General features: G+C 61.3%; 2 protein-coding genes across 35 annotated transcripts in view; one reads left to right on the top strand and one right to left on the bottom strand.

The window, feature by feature from the left end:
- The window catches only part of MYBPC3 (myosin binding protein C3), a 26,758-nt gene extending 10,435 nt beyond the window's left edge, over window positions 1-16,323 (top strand). Inside the window, exons 11-38 of the mRNA XM_044681864.1 lie at window positions 10-30; window positions 455-618; window positions 1,348-1,480; window positions 1,695-1,697; window positions 1,981-2,105; window positions 2,669-2,774; window positions 3,098-3,264; window positions 4,374-4,539; window positions 4,709-4,815; window positions 5,011-5,040; window positions 5,588-5,724; window positions 5,911-5,973; window positions 6,401-6,560; window positions 6,666-6,770; window positions 7,558-7,746; window positions 8,551-8,685; window positions 8,900-9,067; window positions 10,241-10,329; window positions 10,618-10,813; window positions 11,111-11,250; window positions 12,212-12,371; window positions 12,461-12,597; window positions 12,968-13,154; window positions 14,379-14,503; window positions 14,650-14,691; window positions 15,463-15,529; window positions 15,724-15,884; window positions 16,258-16,323. Of these exons, the coding sequence (XP_044537799.1) occupies window positions 10-30; window positions 455-618; window positions 1,348-1,480; window positions 1,695-1,697; window positions 1,981-2,105; window positions 2,669-2,774; window positions 3,098-3,264; window positions 4,374-4,539; window positions 4,709-4,815; window positions 5,011-5,040; window positions 5,588-5,724; window positions 5,911-5,973; window positions 6,401-6,560; window positions 6,666-6,770; window positions 7,558-7,746; window positions 8,551-8,685; window positions 8,900-9,067; window positions 10,241-10,329; window positions 10,618-10,813; window positions 11,111-11,250; window positions 12,212-12,371; window positions 12,461-12,597; window positions 12,968-13,154; window positions 14,379-14,503; window positions 14,650-14,691; window positions 15,463-15,529; window positions 15,724-15,884; window positions 16,258-16,323 (3,349 nt within the window). The remainder of the gene's footprint in view (window positions 1-9; window positions 31-454; window positions 619-1,347; window positions 1,481-1,694; window positions 1,698-1,980; window positions 2,106-2,668; window positions 2,775-3,097; window positions 3,265-4,373; window positions 4,540-4,708; window positions 4,816-5,010; window positions 5,041-5,587; window positions 5,725-5,910; window positions 5,974-6,400; window positions 6,561-6,665; window positions 6,771-7,557; window positions 7,747-8,550; window positions 8,686-8,899; window positions 9,068-10,240; window positions 10,330-10,617; window positions 10,814-11,110; window positions 11,251-12,211; window positions 12,372-12,460; window positions 12,598-12,967; window positions 13,155-14,378; window positions 14,504-14,649; window positions 14,692-15,462; window positions 15,530-15,723; window positions 15,885-16,257) is intronic.
- The window catches only part of MADD (MAP kinase activating death domain), a 36,404-nt gene continuing 35,427 nt past the window's right edge, over window positions 16,016-16,992 (bottom strand). For all 34 annotated transcript variants that reach the window (XM_044681068.1, XM_044681066.1, XM_044681069.1 and 31 more), the window contains one exon: window positions 16,016-16,808. In XM_044681068.1, coding sequence (XP_044537003.1) covers window positions 16,701-16,808 — 108 coding nt within the window. In that variant the 3' untranslated portion in view covers window positions 16,016-16,700. The remainder of the gene's footprint in view (window positions 16,809-16,992) is intronic.

Raw genomic sequence — 16,992 nt, 5'->3', positions numbered from 1 at the left:
GGAGTACAGCAGCTTCCTGCGGACCTCGAGGTGAGAGCCCTCATCCATCCCTCTTGTCCCAAAGCGCGCGCCAAAGGACGTTTGTCCCTCCGACACCCCACGGAACCAAAGCTCTTCCCCGCAGCACCCAGAAAACCTGAGGGTGCAGCCAGGACGGCCTTTACAAAACTATGGAAGCTGAGGGAGCTCTGAAGCGCCTCCCCTTCCCCAAACCGGAGCCCCTCGGCGGCTCCTCGTCTCTGTTCCCATCCCAGTTGGGGAGCCTCCACTCTGCCCTTTCCCGACCTGCCAGAGAACCCCCAAGCTCTGTCCTCCTGCGCATCCGGCCTCTGCAGTCCACCGCAGGGTGCAGAGGGGAGGGAGGGTCTTCCGGCCCCTGGGACCACCGGGAGGAGAGGGCTGGGCCCCGTCCCCTCTAGGGGACTCCTGAGCATCTTCCGTCCAATCGGCGCAGGGACCCGAAGCTGGAGGCCCCCTTGGAGGAGGACGTCTGGGAGATCCTCAGGACCGCCCCCCCCTCGGAGTACGAGCGCATCGCCTTCCAGCACGGCGTCACCGATCTCCGAGGCATGCTGAAACGACTGAAGGGCATGAAGAAGGAAGAGAAGAAGAGCACAGGTGGGGCCTCCCCGCCCTGCCTCCGGGCACCCCCCCCCCAGTCTGTGCCAGCAGCCTAGGCTCTCCTAGCATGTGGAGGCTACAGGCTTGGGATCCAGGGACCCGAGTTCAGATCCTGCGCCTGCCCCTTCTCTCTGGGCCTCATAAAGTCCCAAATCCTCGGATCTTGGGTCCATTTGCCTCCTTGTTCCTTTTTACCAAGTGCTCTCCGTGGGCAAGGAAGGCCAGTGGTTGGCCTCCTGGGCCATGCGATGGGGGCCCACAGAAGTAGAATATGCCAGCTACGCTGGGATGGGAGGGAGGGCCGCCTCCTAGAGGGCCGGGAGCCGAGCCTCCGAGGAATCCGAGCATTGATTCTAAGGGTCGGGGACACAAATCCCAGGCTAGAGCCCGAGGGACCCGGATCATCTGTCCAGACTCCTTATTCTGCAGAGGAGGGTCCTGGGCCCCGGATTTACAAGCTCCTGTTCCTGGAGCACTTTAAGGTTTTCGGAGCTCCTCACAGCAATCCTCTGAGCACCGGTCTTATTCCCATTGTGCAGATGGGGAAGCTGAGGGTTAGCATTTCCACACAGCTAGGAAGCGTCAGGCTCTTCCACCGCTCGAGCCTCCCTCTCTAGGAAGGAGGTGGAGTGGTAGCTGTGTCCTTCCTGGCCCACTTGGGACCCTGGTTTGGGCTGGGGAGGAGGTTCCCCAGGAGAAGCTAAGCTGTCTCTGTGTCCCCCAAAGCCTTTCTGAAGAAGCTGGAACCTGCCTACCAGGTCAGCAAAGGGCAGAAGATCCGGCTGGTGGTGGAAGTGGCCGACCCGGACGCTGAGGTCAAATGGCTGAAGAACGGGCAGGCCATTCAGATGAGCGGCAGGTGTGTCTGGAGGGGGGCCTGGTGATGGGCGCTGGAGGGGCGCCCTGAGAGAGAAACTGGGAGAGGCACCCCGGAGGGACCCGGAGGGCTGGCTGAGAGGCGGCCGGTTGTCTGGCCAGAGAGTGAGGACGCCCCTTGGTCTGTCTCTCTCTTTCCATCCATCTCTGCCTCTCCTCCTCCATTCTGCATCCGATCGCCTCCCTCTGGCCTTTAGCAAGTAAGTTCTTTGGCTGGGTTGGCTGGAGGGACGGGCGAGGCGAGCGGGGCTTCCCCAGGCTCCGAGGAGGTTGGGGGGCGGCTGTGGGTCTCGAGGAGGGAGGCCGTCTCTGTCTGAAAGATGAAGGGATGGCCTCGGAGGCCCCCTCCAGCTCGGATCGGAGGGGGCAGAGTGGGCACCTCCTCGGGACCGCCCCATCCCTTCCCCATTCTTGTGCTGCCCTCCCTGAGGCCTGGGCCGCTCCTGGGACCTCGTCCAGCCAGGCTCCGTCCCCTCCCATCAGGTACATCTTTGAGTCTTCGGGCAACAAGCGCATGCTGACCATCAGCCAGTGTTCCCTGGCCGACGACGCTGCCTACCAGTGCGTGGTGGGAGGAGAAAAGTGCAGCACGGAGCTCTTCGTGAAAGGTGAGTGAGGAAGACCCTCTCTGGCCCAACATCCCATGGCCCGTCCCACCTTACCTTCCATCTTCGAATCCATACTCTGTCAGGCAATGGGGGTTAAGTGACTCGGCCAGGCTCACCCCGCTCGGAAGGTCTTGAACCCAGGACCTTGGCCTCCAGGCTGCCCCCCTCATCCATCCCACTTTAGTTGGGCTGTAAGGGTTGGGCAGCTGGGAAGAGCAGACGCTTCTAGTCCCTCTTTCAGGTGAGCCTCTTCAGACTTTGGAGAGAACCGTCCCATCCTTCGTCCCCCACCCCGAAGCCTTCCCAGGCTGAGCACCCCAAGCTCGGACGTGCCCCCGGTGCCCTCACTCCTTCCTCTCTTTGCCTCGGGGTCTTCATGGGCCAAATAAAGGGCTTAGCCGAGATGCCCTCCAAGGCTAAGCCCACGTTCTGGCCGGCTCACCTCCTCGGGGGCTCGCCCAAACGGGCCGCTCTGGGCAGGGGCTCTTGGGTGCCAACACAGGCGATGCCTGGCCCGAGGGAGCCGGGAGGCATCGGGATAAGCAACAGCTTTGCTTTGGCAGAGCCTCCCGTCCTGATCACGAGGGCTCTGGAGGACCAGATGGTGACGGTTGGGCAGCGGGTGGAATTTGAGTGCGAAGTGTCCGAGGAGGGAGCCCCGGTCAAATGGTAAGCTCGGCCCTGGGTCAGCCGTTGGGGGAAGGAGGAAAAGGCTGATCCTCCTGGTGGGAGGATGGGAGGTGCCAACGGGGGTCACGTCTGCCCCCTCCCTAAGAGCGAGGAGGTCCTGAGAGCCCCGGCGTGGGGTGAGCGGTGGGAAGGTGTCCAGCCTTCGGTCCAGAGTAGCCAACCACGGCGGAGTGTGTCTTCTGGGCGGGAAGGCCCCACGCCCCGGGGGCATCAGGCCTTGGACCGTGTCCTCTGCGCCCCCTCGGCCCCTCTGGTCCCCTGCCCCACCACCGCCATAATAACGGCCGGCCTCGCCTGGGCAGGCTGAAAGACGGCGTGGAGCTGACCCGAGAGGAGACCTTCAAATACCGCTTTAAGAAGGACGGACGGAAGCACCACCTCATCATCAATGAAGCCACGCTGGAGGACAGCGGCCACTACGCCATCCGGACCAGCGGCGGCCAGGCCTTGGCGGAGCTCATCGTCCAGGGTGAGGCTGGGATGGGGGCGGGAAGTGCCGAGCCACAGGGCCGGGCTGTGGGGGAGACGACCCGCTCAGGGCTTCCCGTAGTCTCCCACCAGAGGAGCCCTGGTTCATACCTAAGCCGTGAATTCATAAGAGAGCTGGGAGGACCCTCACAGGACACTGAGTCCAGCTTTTACAGACAAGGAAACTGAGTCACCGAGCAGTGAAGGATCTGCCTGCCCAGAGTCACACGGTGCCAACTGCCTCTTCCCTCCATGGCCCTACTGTTCTGCCCTCAATCGATCCCCACTCACACCACCACATGTCAGAGAGCCTGGAATTAGGGCTCTGATGCCACCTCCATGGGAAGCCCTCCCTGATTTTCCCTCTCTGTCTCTCTCCCTGCTCACACGTTCTTAGAGTATTATCTCACTTTCCCATCTCGTCCCCTTCTACCTCTATGAGCCCTGGGAAGGCAGGAGGGTCCGGTTTTTTCTTTTCACGCCTAGTGGCTGCCACAGAGCAGGCACTCTGGTATTTGTGGAACTGAATCAAACCCATCAGAAGGGAGCTTAGAGATCACCCAGCCCAGCCCCTTCATTTTACCAGGGAGGAAACTGAGGCCCGGGGAGGGAAAGGAACTCGTCCCCTTCAATGGCCAGCATTTACAGCAAGGATTGTAGAAGGCTTTCCACATCTTCTCCTTTGAGCTTCTCAAGGTTATCCCCACTTTGCAGATGACAAAACCAAGGCCGAGAGAGACTGAGTGACGTGCCCAAAGTCACACAGTTCAGACGTGTTTGAGGGAGGTTTGGGGCCCCCTTCCCCGAGGTCCAACAAACTTTTTTGGCCTACCACCCCCTTTCCAGAAAAAATATGACTTAGCCCCCTGGAAATTAAGTTTTTTTAAATTTTAATAGCAATTAATAGGAACGAAAATGCCCCTGTGGCCATCACCGCCTCCCTGCATCGCTGCAGCACCCACCAGGGGGCGGTGGCGCCCACTTTGGGAATCCCTGCTCTACACAACGCGGTTCTGCCTCCCGACTGAGTACACAGAGCCCTGGCTCCCTCCCGAGGTCAGCCTGCCATGCTCACACCAGCATTCACACCGACCACCTTTCTGCTCCCAGAGAAGACGCTGGAGGTTTATCAGAATATCGCAGACCTGACGGTGGGGGCTCGGGACCAGGCCGTGTTCAAGTGTGAGGTGTCCGACGAGAACGTGAAGGGGGTCTGGCTAAAGAATGGGCGGGAGCTGGTGCCCGACAGCCGCATCAAGGTGTCCCACATCGGCCGGTGAGCGAGTGGCCGCCCCTGCCAGCTCAGCTGCCCCTTCCCCTGCCCTTGGGAGAGGGCGAAGGGAGGTAGCAGAGTTCTGTCATTCCCGGGGAGATGGGCTGCGATATTTTAGTGCTCGGCTGCCCAGCTCCCTGGGCCGGCCCTGAGCGAAGGCCTCTGCCCCCAGGGTCCACAAGCTGACCATCGATGATGTCACACCGGCAGATGAAGCTGATTACAGTTTTGTACCTGAGGGCTTTGCCTGTAACCTCTCAGCCAAGCTCCACTTCATGGGTGAGCCTGGCACTGCCAGCAGTGGGTGCCAGGGAGCATCCGGCTAGCAGAATGTGTGACCTCTCTGGGGTGGCGCATGGGCCAATGCCAGCTTGAATGGCAGGACCAGTACTGCCCCAGCCTTGGGTGGAGGGACCCCCTCTTCCTGGAAGTCCTCCTCCTCTCAGCTCTCCTTCCCCCTTTCTTCCCTTTCAGAGGTCAAAATCGACTTCGTTCCCCGGCAAGGTGAGAGTCGTATGCCCGGTTCTGCCCGATTCCCCCTCAACCTTGGCCAGGCCCGTAGAATTCCCAGGAACCGAGGGTGGGCTCTGAGAAGCATCCAGAATCCCAGAGAGGCATTTAGGAGCTGAAACCTCCCCGCGAAGCCCCTGGCTGTGCCCTCCTTGGGCTTGGCATCAGGGAAGGGAATCGGAGGGGATCAGAGAGGGTTCTCAGCCCGCCGTCAGTTCCCAGCCCAGAGCGGAGTCAGACGCTCCGAGCCTGAGCTGCCGGTCCAGCGAGGATCTCGCCCCACCGTGGGCACGTCAGGTCCGGCAGGGCGCGTGTTAGGGCACAAACTCTGGCTGTGGGTTTCGGCGAGTCGCTTTCCTGAAGTGACAGAGTCCACAGTTCCGGAGAAGAGTAAAACTCGCCGGTTGTGTGAGAGGAAGTCACGCCAGGCCTCCCGGGTTCTCTGGGTCGAACCGTATCGCCCTGCTCTTCCCTTCCCTTCCCATCGCCCCTTAACGCTCCCAACTGGCCTGCCCGTGTCCTGGGCGTTGGGTCTCCTCAGAACCTCCCAAGATCCACCTGGACTGCCCCGGACGCACACCTGACACCATCGTGGTCGTCGCTGGGAACAAGCTGCGCCTGGACGTGCCCATCTCCGGGGATCCGGCACCGACCGTCATCTGGCAAAGGGCCACACAGGTGCCTCCCACCCACGATGCCCACAAACGGGGTACCTCTTGGTGAGGGGATGGAAACCAGTGCTAGGGAAGGAGGGGCAGCCGGGAGGCCATGGGAGGTGCTCGCTGTGTGGGGCTGCGTGTTCTGGGGGAGCCTCCAAGCCGAGCTGCCCCTTCTGCCCCCTCACTGGATGGCTCTGCCCCTCAGGAGAGCAAGACCCCGGATCCTGCCGCCGAGGTTGGCGACAACGAGTGGGTGTTTGAGAAGAAGGTGAGACAGACCCGAGCCCGGCGGGCCCTGGCGCCCTCCTCTCTCCCTTTGTCCGTCCTGCTTGGGGCATTCGTAGACCAGTCACTGTAGGGAAGCCCTCCCTGGTGGGCAGCCCCTTCCCACACCTCTCCCGGGCATCCCCTCAACGGCTGTACCCACGCGGCTACCCGACCGCTCGCGCGTGTCCTCGTGCGTTGGTGTGAGGCTGCTGTCCCAGGCCTTGTGCTTGCTGCAAAGCTCCTTCTCCTCTTCTGGCACGAATGACTGGGCGAGCCAATGAGCGAGTGAGAGAACAAGCCCAGGGAGGGAACCAAGAGGCGGAAGCTCCGGCGATGCCCCGGGACGTTGTGGGGGGCCTCGGTGCCCAGGTGCTGGGGTCTCCCACAGAGATGGCCACCTTCCTCTCGCACGTGCTTCCTTCTCCCAGCTGCTGTGCGAGACGGAGGGGCGGGTGCGGGTGGAGACCCACAAAGACCGGAGCATCTTCACGGTGGAGGGTGCAGAGAAGGAGGACGAGGGCGTCTACACCGTGACCGTGAAGAACCCCGTGGGGGAAGACCAAGTCAACATCACCGTCAAGGTCATCGGTGAGGCCGGCCTGGGCCCGGGCTCCCCCTCGAGGGCACGGAGGCCCCCGGGATGCCGGGCTGAGGGCCGAGCGGAGTAGACAAGCGTGCGCTTCTCCATCTTAGATGTCCCCGACCCCCCGGCAGCCCCGAAGATTAGCAACGTGGGGGAGGACTCCTGCACCGTGCAGTGGCAGCCCCCGGCCTACGATGGCGGACAGCCCATCCTAGGTGAGACCCAGGACGGATCCGCTGCAGGCCTGGGGCCCAGGAGAGGTCCAGGCTCCACTCCCGATACCGCCTTCAGGACTTGAAAGACTACTAGACTGGGAGGTCAGAGGATCTGGGTTCAAATCTGCCTCCGGTGTCTGCCCTCTCTGGCCTTCTGGCCTCGTGAGCTTACCGGACTAGACTTAGCATGGTCTGGCCCCGGGTCAGCCTGCCCAGGGTCCTGGCGAGCGCCAGGTGGGAGGGGAGGAGGGCCGCGTTCTCCCCAGCACGGCCCTTCCGTCTCCGCTCGTTTACCCAGTAGATATTGAGCGCCTGCTCCGTGCCAAGCACAGCGGCCTGGCCATATAAAAACAAAACAAGCCATTCCTGCCCTCTGGGAGCTCCTACTCTATTGGGCCCAACAAGTAAGACAAAGGGGAGTAAACAGAAGGCGGCCAAGTGGCGCAATGGGTAGAGCAGGGCCTGGAGGCCACGAGACTCGGCTTCTGGAGTCAAAGCTGGCCTCAGCCCCTTCCTAGCCGTGTGTCCTGGGCAAGTCACTGAACCCTGCTGGCCTCAGTTTCCTCATCTGTCAAATGAGCTGGAGAAGGAAATGGCCAACCACTCGTGTCTTTGCCAAGAAAACCCCCAATGGGGTCACAAAGAGTCAGCTGTGACTGATGAACAACAAAAGTAATTAGGGGGGGGGCAGCTGGGTAGCTCAGTGGATGGAGAGTCAGGCCTAGAGACAGGAGGTTCGCGCCCCTGCTTGGTCCTCCTCAGCTCTCCCCTCCTCTGCCCTCCCCAGGCTATATCCTGGAGAGGAAGAAAAAGAAGAGTTACCGGTGGATGCGGCTGAATTTCGACCTCCTCCGGGAGCTGAGCCACGAAGCCAGGCGGATGATCGAAGGCGTGGTGTACGAGATGCGGGTCTATGCGGTCAATGCCATTGGCATGTCTCGGCCCAGCCCTGCCTCCCAGCCCTTCATGCCCATCGGTGAGCCCGGGGCTGCCCGGAATGGGGGGGCTGGGCTCCTCTAGGGCGTCCCCCCAGTCCCTGACAAGACTCTGGGCGGCCCCAGCCACAGCTGTGGGGAAATGCCTTCCCAAGGCCCAACGCCAGCGGCTTGGAGAAATGGTTCTGGAGCTCCGGGTGGCTGTTCTCCACTTCATCCGAGGGTTACTGGGTGCGTCGGGCACAAGAGCTTGACAGAGCCCCTTGGACGCAGGAGCCTTTATGGCCAGGTCTAATGCATGGATGGCCTGGGAGGCTCGGGATGGAGCAGCCCCCACTCAGGACCAGGGTCCTCGCCTGGAGGCCAGGCCTCTGCCCCTGCCGCCCACTGCCCAGCCGTCCGCCTGAGCCGAGTCTTGGGGGACAGGGTGGGGACCACTCCGTGGCCTAACGCTGGGGCTCCCCCATGTAGAGTCTTCCCAGGAAGCCTGGGACCAAGCTAGGAGCGTGTGTGAGGGTAACTGAGAGCTGGGAGCAGACTTGATGCCCAGCTGTTAGGAGGCCCCAGAAGGGGAGGAGCTGCCCAGGAGGGCGCCCCTTCCCTGGAGGTCTTTCCATAGAAGCACCTGTGGGGAGGTTCTGCGGAGATTCCTGCCCAGCTGGGGGAGCCGGGGGAAGGCGACACCACCAGGTCCCACTGGGAAGGGATAAGAATATCCTCCTTCATCCCCTCTTCCAGGGCGCATAGCGAGCTCTTCATGAAATATGGGCCATTCTTCGGACTCTGGGGTTCTGAGTATGTGGCGGGGTGGGTCCTTTGGGTCTGACTCTAGCCTCTCCCCCCAGGCCCTCCCAGTGAGCCCACCCACCTGGGTGTGGAGGACATCTCCGACAGCTCCGTCACCCTCAAGTGGCGGCCCCCAGAGCGCATCGGGGCTGGGGGCCTGGACGGCTATAGCGTGGAGTACTGCCGAGAGGGATGTAAGTCAGCTCCTTCGCCTCCTCCCATCCCTGCCCTCACCCCTGTGGCTGATGTTGGGAGGGCAAGTGCCGTCCCTGCAGGTACCAGCCTAGGAGTACCAGCCCCGCAGGCAGAGGCGGCCCCGATAGGCCCAGCCCAGCCTCATTGTCTCCTTTGGTCCCCGGAGAGGCTGAGGCTGAGGCTGAGGCCATCCTGGGCTTTCATTCCTGGTAGCCTCCGAGTGGGTATCCGCCTTGCAGAGCCTGACCGAGCGCACGTCATTGCTGGTGAAGGAGCTTCCCACGGGCGCCAGGCTGCTCTTCCGAGTACGGGCACACAACCTGGCTGGGCCCGGTGCCCCTGCCATCACCAAGGAGGCCGTCACCGTGCAGGAGATCTTGGGTGAGTGCCAGGGGGAGGGGGCAAGTGGATGTTGCCTTCCCTGGAGCAGCAGAAGCGTAAGCCCGCCCAGCCCTCCTGCACCTCCAGTTACCAACAGGATGGCCATGTGGCCACCCCAGAGCCTCAGGATCCTTCCAGGTGGAGGAGATGGCCTGGAAATGGAGAAACGGAACCCCGAGGCCCTCCTAGGGAGAGTATGCAGCAATGTGGGGAGGCGGAGGGAGCCCCGGCTTGGAGACAGAACTCCTGGGTTCTTTCCTGGCCCTTTTACTTATGGCTCATGTGAACTTGGCAAGTCCTTCCCTGTTCTGGGTCTCGATTTCCCCAAATATCAAAGGAGAGGGTCCAACCAGGTGGCCTCTGCTGTTCCTCCCAGTCTAAAGCTGGGACCCTATTGTGTGAGGCTCAGAGGGAAGGTCTGGCTTGAACTTTTTCTTGGTCTCTGAGCCACCCCTAAGCCTGGCATGGCTGCTGTTCTCCATGGTAGGATTCCTAGGCCCGGGGCAGGGGGAAGCTGGGGAAGTTCCACTTTTGTCTAGGAGACTCTGAATCACAGCATCTGCACATTCATCAGGACTTTAGGGGCCTCGCGGTCCAACCACAACCAACCAGGAATCCCGTGTCAAACACACCCAGCCTTTGCCTGCAAACCCTGGTTGGGGGTGGGCTGGGGTGGCAAAGCCGGTCCTGGCAGCTCCCCGGGCAGCCCATCCCACTTCGTGAGGCCCCTGAGCAGAGGATGCTTTTCCTAACATTAAGCCAAAGCCGCCCACTTTCACGGGCCGCTCCTCGTCCTGCCCTCAGAGGCCAAGCAGGGTCTGACCCGTCTCACAACAAGCCCTCCAAGCATTTCAGGACAGCCCCCGTGTATTGGCTTCTTGGGGCGCCCCCTCCCCAGGACTGAGCCCAGGTCAGGCTCTCCGGTGGAAGGCCTCTCTCTGTCTCATTCTGTCTGACTCTCTCTCCTCTCTGTCTCTCTCTCTGTGTCTGTCTGTCTGTCTCTCTCTTTCTCTCTCTCTCTCTGTCTCATTCTGTCTGACTCTCTCCTCTCTGTCTCTCTCTCTGTGTCTGTCTGTCTGTCTGTCTCTCTCTCTGTCTGTCTCTGCCTCATTCTGTCTGACTCTCTCTCCTCTCTGTCTCTCTCTCTGTGTCTGTCTGTCTCTCTCTCCACAGAGCGGCCCAGGCTGCGGCTGCCTCGGCACCTGCGCCAGACGGTGCAGAGAAAAGTGGGCGAGCCTGTGAACATTCTCATCCCCTTCCAGGTCGGTGGCCCACCTCTCCTCTGTGGGGCTGTCCACCCCCTTCACCCCCTCCGACTAGCACTCCAGGCCGGGGCTCTCATTCAGACCCTGGGCAGCCGAGGGCTGGGCCAAGAACTCCAGCCGAAGGATGTGATGGAGGAGGGAGGGCCGCTTGGCGCCGGGACCCACTCCGCACCCCTTCCTGTATTGTCCTAGAGGGGGAAAGAAACCCTCCCCTCCTCCATCTCCGGGGTCACCCGATGGCACAGGGGGGGCTGAGCCCTCAGCTACTCCCCCTCCGACCCACAGGGGAAGCCTCGGCCCCAGGTGACTTGGACCAAGGAGGGGCAGCCATTGGCCGGGAACGACGTGAGCATCCGCAATAGCCCGACGGACACCATCCTGTTCATCCGGACGGCCCACAGGGCTCACTCGGGCACCTACCAGGTGGCGGTGCAGATTGAGAACATGGAGGATACGGCCACCTTGGTCCTGCAGATCGTCGGTGTGTGGCTTTGGGGGCTCCTTCTCTCTAGGAATCCAGGGGGCCTCGGGGATCCCCAAACTCTCGCAGCTGGCAGGGCTCTCCAGGGCCGAGCGAAGCCTCAGCCCATCCCAACCTCCCACCTGAGATAAGGCCAGGATCTCCCAGATGTAGGGGCTAAGGAGCCTCCCTCCGCGGAGCTAGCCCGGGAAGTATTGGGGCTGCCGGGGGGCCAGGAGAGCCCCGCTACCCCAATGACCCGGGGAATGTGTGGATGGAAAGCCCGAGGGAAGGCTGACCCAGAGCCTCTCTCCACAGACAGACCAAGCCCCCCTCAGGAGGTGCGAGTCACTGAAACCTGGGGCTTCAACGTGGCCCTCGAGTGGCAGCCCCCCCAGGATGATGGCAACACTGAGCTGTGGGGCTACACCGTGCAGAAGGCTGACAAGAAGACCATGGTGAGGCGGGGTGCCTTGGGGCCTCCTCCTCCCCCAAGCAGCCCCCTGGGGCGTCTGGACAGGTGGGGTGACATGAGGCAGAAAATGAGCAGGGGAAGGCCCCCGTGGCTGCATGGGAGACTCTCCTAAAGTCCGGCCGTGGTCACCCCCTTCTCTGCTCCAACAAGACAAGAAGTCGAGGGGCCCCCTTGGCCAGGAAAGGCCCGGCCCTCATCTCGCTTCCTGTAACTGATATTCCATCTCCCACCGTTGTGCCTTCGCATAGACCATCCCCTGCCTACCCCCCACACCTAGGAATCTCTGGTCATTGTTCAGTTGTGCCCGATTCTTCGTGACCCCATTTGGGGTTTTCTTGGCAAAGACTCTAGAGTGGTTGCCATTTCCTTCTCCAGCTCACTTCCCAGATGAGGAAACTGAGGCAGACAGGGTGAAATGACTTTCCCAGGGTCATACAGATAGTAAGTGTATAAATCAGGATTTGAACTTGGGTCTTCCTGACTCCAGGTCCAGGGCTTTAACCACTGCCACCACCTACTTTCATTCAACTCGACTGAAGGGCCACCTCCTCCGGAAGGCCTTTCCTGGCCTCACTCAGTGTGTGTGAGAGATGTGAGGCTGCCCGTGTTGCCCCCCAAAAGGACCCGGTTTACTTCTCAGCATTGGTGCTGTTGGCTCCTTGGGGGCACGGAGGGTTCGTTTTCACCTTCGTAGCCTCCGAGCCTGGCTCAGTGCCTGGCACATCGCGAGTCCTTCTTGAAGGCTTCTCCAGGTGTGGCTGATCTTCCTGCTCCTACAGTTGGCCCCCTTTACGGGGGAAAAGAGGGAGTCCCTCAAGGGGAGGGGGAGAGCAGCGCTTCCCAGCCCTTCTTCCTGCCCGTGCTGCAGGATGTAAGCTCGAGCTTCCGTTTCGGTGCTTGTGCCTGGCCTCTGGCGGCGCACCGACTCGCTCTCCCCTCCCTAGGAGTGGTTCACAGTCCTCGAGCATTACCGCCGGACCCACTGCGTGGTCTCTGAGCTCATCATGGGCAATAACTACTACTTTCGGGTCTTCAGCCACAACATGGTGGGTGCCAGCGAGAAAGCCACCACCACGAAGGAGCCGGTCTTCATCCCCAAAATAGGTAGCGTTCCTGCTGGCCACCCGGGGCGAGGGCCACGGAGGGGCCTGCCTCGGGGCGGCCCCTCACCGCGATCCCTCCACCGCCCGCAGGTCTCACCTACCAGCCCCCCACCTATAAGGCCCTGGACTTCTCCGAGGCTCCGAGCTTCACTCAGCCCCTGGTGAACCGCTCCGTTATCGCTGGCTACAACGCGGTCCTGTGCTGCGCTGTCCGAGGCAGCCCCAAGGTACACGACGAGGCTTCCTGCCCGGAGCAGAGCCCGGCGCACGTTCCTGGCTGATGAGGCCTTCGGGAGTCTTTAGGAAGGAGCCAGCGGGCAGGGGTCCGCCCCAGACCTTTCAGAGGGACGCAGAATAAGCTGGCTTGACCACTGCCGTATTTTTCACTTAACCCATGGCTATGGGGGGCTATGATTCCCCCGGAAATGTATCACCCACAGGAACTAGGGCCCTAGGCCTTTGGGGGCTTGGCACACCTCCTTGGGGCCCATCTGGTGAGCCCCAGAGGGTGGGGACGCGGGTGCCAGTCTCTCCAGCTTCTGGTGGACTCGGCCAGCGCTCGGCACTCATTCCCCTCACTCCTGTCTGGCTTCACAGCCCAAGATCTCCTGGTTCAAGAACGGGTTGGACCTGGGCGAAGACGCCCGTTTCCGTATGTTCAGCAAGCAGGGAGTGCTGACTCTGGAGATCCGAAAACCCTGCCCCTTTGATGGGGGTGCTTACGTCTGCCGTGCCACCAACGCCCAGGGGGAAGCCCAGTGCGAGTGCCGTCTGGAGGTTCGAGGTGAGGACGTGGTCTGGGCAATGGGGATCAGAGGAAAATGGAAGAGGCAAAGACGACAAGAATTAAGAACTTTGGCAGGGACAGGGAGTAGGTAAGTGGCTCAGTGGACTGAGTCAGGCCTAGAGACGGGAGGTCCTGGGTTCAAATGTAGCCTCAGACCCTTCCTAGCTGTGTGACTCTGGGCAAGTCACTTAACCTGCATTGCCCACCCTTATCACATTTCTGCCTTGAAATCTATACACAGTATTGATTCTAAGACAGAAGGTAAGAGATTAAAAAAAACCAATAATGACTCTGGGGCCAAAGCCATAAACAAGAGGCTTTGCTCCTCCTCAAAGGCCGAGAAGTTGCTCTTAGGAAGGCCCCATTTGAGCATTTTAATGGATTTTGAGGCCTCATAGGATGAAATTATTTAGTCTAACCTTATTTTATAGAAAAGGAAATTGTGGCCTGGAGACGTCACAATTTCTTCAGATCAACACATAGACAGCCAAGAAGTACAGTGGTTAGTGCTGAGCTTGAATGAATCCTGCCTCAGACACTAAGTGGCTGTGTGACCCTGGGCAAGTCACTTCCCCTCTGCTTCAGTTTCCCCATCTATAAAATGGGAATAATGGCACATCTTTCACAGGACTGTTGAATGAATCCAATGAGATAATCTAGGTAAAGTGCTTGGCCAACTTTCAAGTGCTCTACAAATGTCAGCAATATTATTATTATTTTAGCCTTTCCCTTCTTAGTATCAATTCTAAGACAGAAGAGTGGCAAGGGCCAGGCAATTGGTGAAGTGACTTGCCCAGGGTCACACAGCCAGGAAGTGTCCGAGGCCAGACTGGAACCCAGTCCTCCTGCCTTGGGGCCTGACTCTTTCTCTCGTGGGCCACTCAGCTGCCCCAGCTCAATGATTATTATAGTCTGCCCATAGTACAGCTAGAGTGTACACCCAGATGCTCCGACTCCAAACCTAGCGCTCTCCTCGCTGCCCACGCAATCTTCCTCCTCCTCTGGCCCATTCTCTTCCCTCCTGAAGGATGCTTGAAATCCCAGCTCCAGATTTCATAAGCGTGTCACCTCTAGTTCCATTCAAGTCACCGATAAAAGGAAGAGACGATGCCGCTGCCCTGTGGAAGGTCTGGAGTCCCACGAGGAGTTCCCAAGGCCGCAGTCTCCTTTCTTGTCAAGCCCCCCAGGCTTGGCCTGGATGGTTCCCAAGGTCTCTTGTAGCTCCTGTAGCCAGAGGGGTGGCCACCAAAGAGCTGGATGCTGAACTTGGGCTGGGCACGAAGGACGGAGCAGAGATCAATTCAGCCAAATGTTGGTGGAGGGCTCAGAGGGCACCTGAGGAGAGTGTGAGGAGGAAACCTCCAAGAGGGACGATCGGAGCAGATGGGGATTCCGAAGAGCTTTTCCAGAAAGGCTAGACTCAGATGGAAGGGAATCCGGGGAGTGGGTACAGGTGTAAATCCGGGGGCTTCCCTCTCTTTCTCTCTGGCAGTGCCTCAGTGACCAAGCTAGCTGGCTACCCCGGGAAGGCAAGGTAAGTGCCGTGATGAGCTCGCTTCCTGGGGAGCTCTGCAGGAGCGGTTTCTTGGGCTCAGAAGCTCGGAGGGAGAAGGGTGCTGGGCACACACAGGCTGCTCACAGCTGTGCCCTCTGTTGCAGGTGCTGCCAGGACCCCTGAACTTGGAGGAAACCAATCTTTCTGCTGTGGTGTGTGTGTGTGTGTGTGTGTGTGTGTGTGCCGGGGGTGGGGGGGAAGACAAGGGGGCCCCCAATAGATCCCGGCCTTCCTGCCTCCAGCAGCTGTCATGGAGCAGGGAAGGAGGGGTTCTTGGCCTACTCAGCCCACTTCCACCTTCTCCCTATCTACCTACACCCGCTGTGCCCTAAGGGAGCGCTTTAAAAGGAGGGCATCATAAAGAATGGCGGCTGCCTAGAAGCTTCACCTCAGCGTACTAGACTAATAAAACAGCTTGAGTAGCCCCTCGGCCTGCTTCTTGAACTTACTGCCTCGCCTGGCTGAGAGGAATCACCGGGAAGGCTGGTCTCCAAATGGGGCGCTCCATGGAGGGGCCAGGCCCAAGCCCAGGCCCAGGGGCTCTTTGGGAGGTCTAATGGCCGGTCAGGGCGGCCACCAGTTGGGGATCTGAACTGCCCCACCTTGGTCTCAGCACCGCTCCAGTCCGGGAGTACCGAGGTTTGGTCCCCGGCTGCCCTTTCCCTCCAGCCCTGTTGAGTCAGGAAGACCCCAAAGCCCCAGGCAACAACTGCTTCCTCAGCCCCCGGCCCCCCCTGTGTCCTGGCTAAGAGCCCTGGGGGTGCCCGCTTTCAGCTCCCCCAGCAGAGCTCTGCCACCAGGATGCCCCCCCAGACGGGTAACTGTCCGGAGCAAGGATGGAGGCTTGTTCAGAGACAGCCAATGAAGAGGCCTCGGCCCCAGCCCTGGCCAGGGGGGGTCCTAATGCCCCAGGGCCCTCCCTCCCTTCCTTCCCCAGGCCTGGGCTTCCTACGTAAGCCAGGGGAGTGCGCTGGGCACTCTCTAAGGCCCCCTCGGGCCCTGCCGGCTCAGAGCCCAAAGCCCGGTCACAGCCTGCCATGTACACGGATGGGCCACGAGGTCCCCCTGGCGGCCGGCACCGCTCACAACACGGCGCCTGGCTGCCTCTTGCTATTGCTCTCCTTGGGCAGGCCGCGTGGTCCTGGGCGGGCAGGGGGCGCTTCGTCCGGAGCGTGAGGGTCAAGCCAAGGGTTGGCCCCGGGTCGGGGCCTCAGGCTGCTCCCTGAAGGGGCTGGGGGTGCGAGGCCAGGGGAGGCCCCGACTGGGGCCTGGGTCTAAGCAGGCGGCCGGGGAGCCAGGGGGACAGAAGGAAGTTTATTTCCCATTCACATCCACGGCTGTACAGTGTCTATAAATAACGTGGAGCTGGAGTATTTACACCTGCCCGCCCGCCGGCCGCCGGCCCCTTCTCCCCCGGCCTCTGCCCCCACGGAGGCAGAGACTTACAGCCGCCCGGCCCTTCTTGGCCCCTTGGGCTCCACTGAGGCAGAGCAGCCAGGGGCAGGCCCGAGGCGGCCCTCGCCACTCTCAGGTCCTTGGTGCCAGGGAGCGCTCCGGGGCGTTAATGGAGGAGGTGGGGACAGCCGGTCATCCCTTCAGCCGGCGGCCTGACCTCCACCGAAGGGCTATCTCTGGGGTCTGGGGACAAGCCCTCCCGGGCAGGGCCAGGAGCCTGGAGGGCCAAAGTGCAGGGACACGAGAGGGGCACAAAGCACACAAGGACACACACGTGGCCACTCACGGCCCGCAGGCAGCGGGCGGAGGAGCCTGCAGGAGGTCAAAGCGGGCCAGAGAGGGTCAGCCGGCCCCACCAGACACACACACAGGAACACACATGGCCGGAGCCCACGCCGAGCAGGGAGAGGGCTTGGAGGGAACACAAACATCTAAGACTGTGACAACACGACGGGCCCTCCAGGGGACAAGAGCCAGGAGAGGGCCCGGGCAGGGGCAGGGCCAGGACCAGGGCTGCCACCACCCTGCCCTCGTCAGCTCGAGACCGGCCGGGGAGGTTTGCTTCTGCTCTCGGCCTCCTTGCTGCGAGCGGCAGCCACGTAGGAGAAGAGACACAACACGGAGTAGCAGATCTCATGGGCCTGGAGGAAGGCGAGAAGGGACGATCAGGAGCGCGGCAGGCCCCCCATGGCACGCATGCAGGGCCTGGGAGCGAGCGGGGACCCCTGCCTCGGCAGCGACTGGCACCGGCTCTCCTCCCCACAGGCGCTGGCCCTGGGTGAGGCCCGGTTCTGGCCTGGCCGGTCCGTGGCACCAGAAGTGGCC

This window comes from Gracilinanus agilis, chromosome 6 (assembly GCF_016433145.1).
Source record: "Gracilinanus agilis isolate LMUSP501 chromosome 6, AgileGrace, whole genome shotgun sequence".
NCBI classification, from domain to species: Eukaryota; Metazoa; Chordata; class Mammalia; order Didelphimorphia; family Didelphidae; genus Gracilinanus; species Gracilinanus agilis.
The sequence above is the reverse complement of the archived record's forward strand: the minus strand, read 5'-3'. Positions and strand labels throughout refer to the sequence as shown.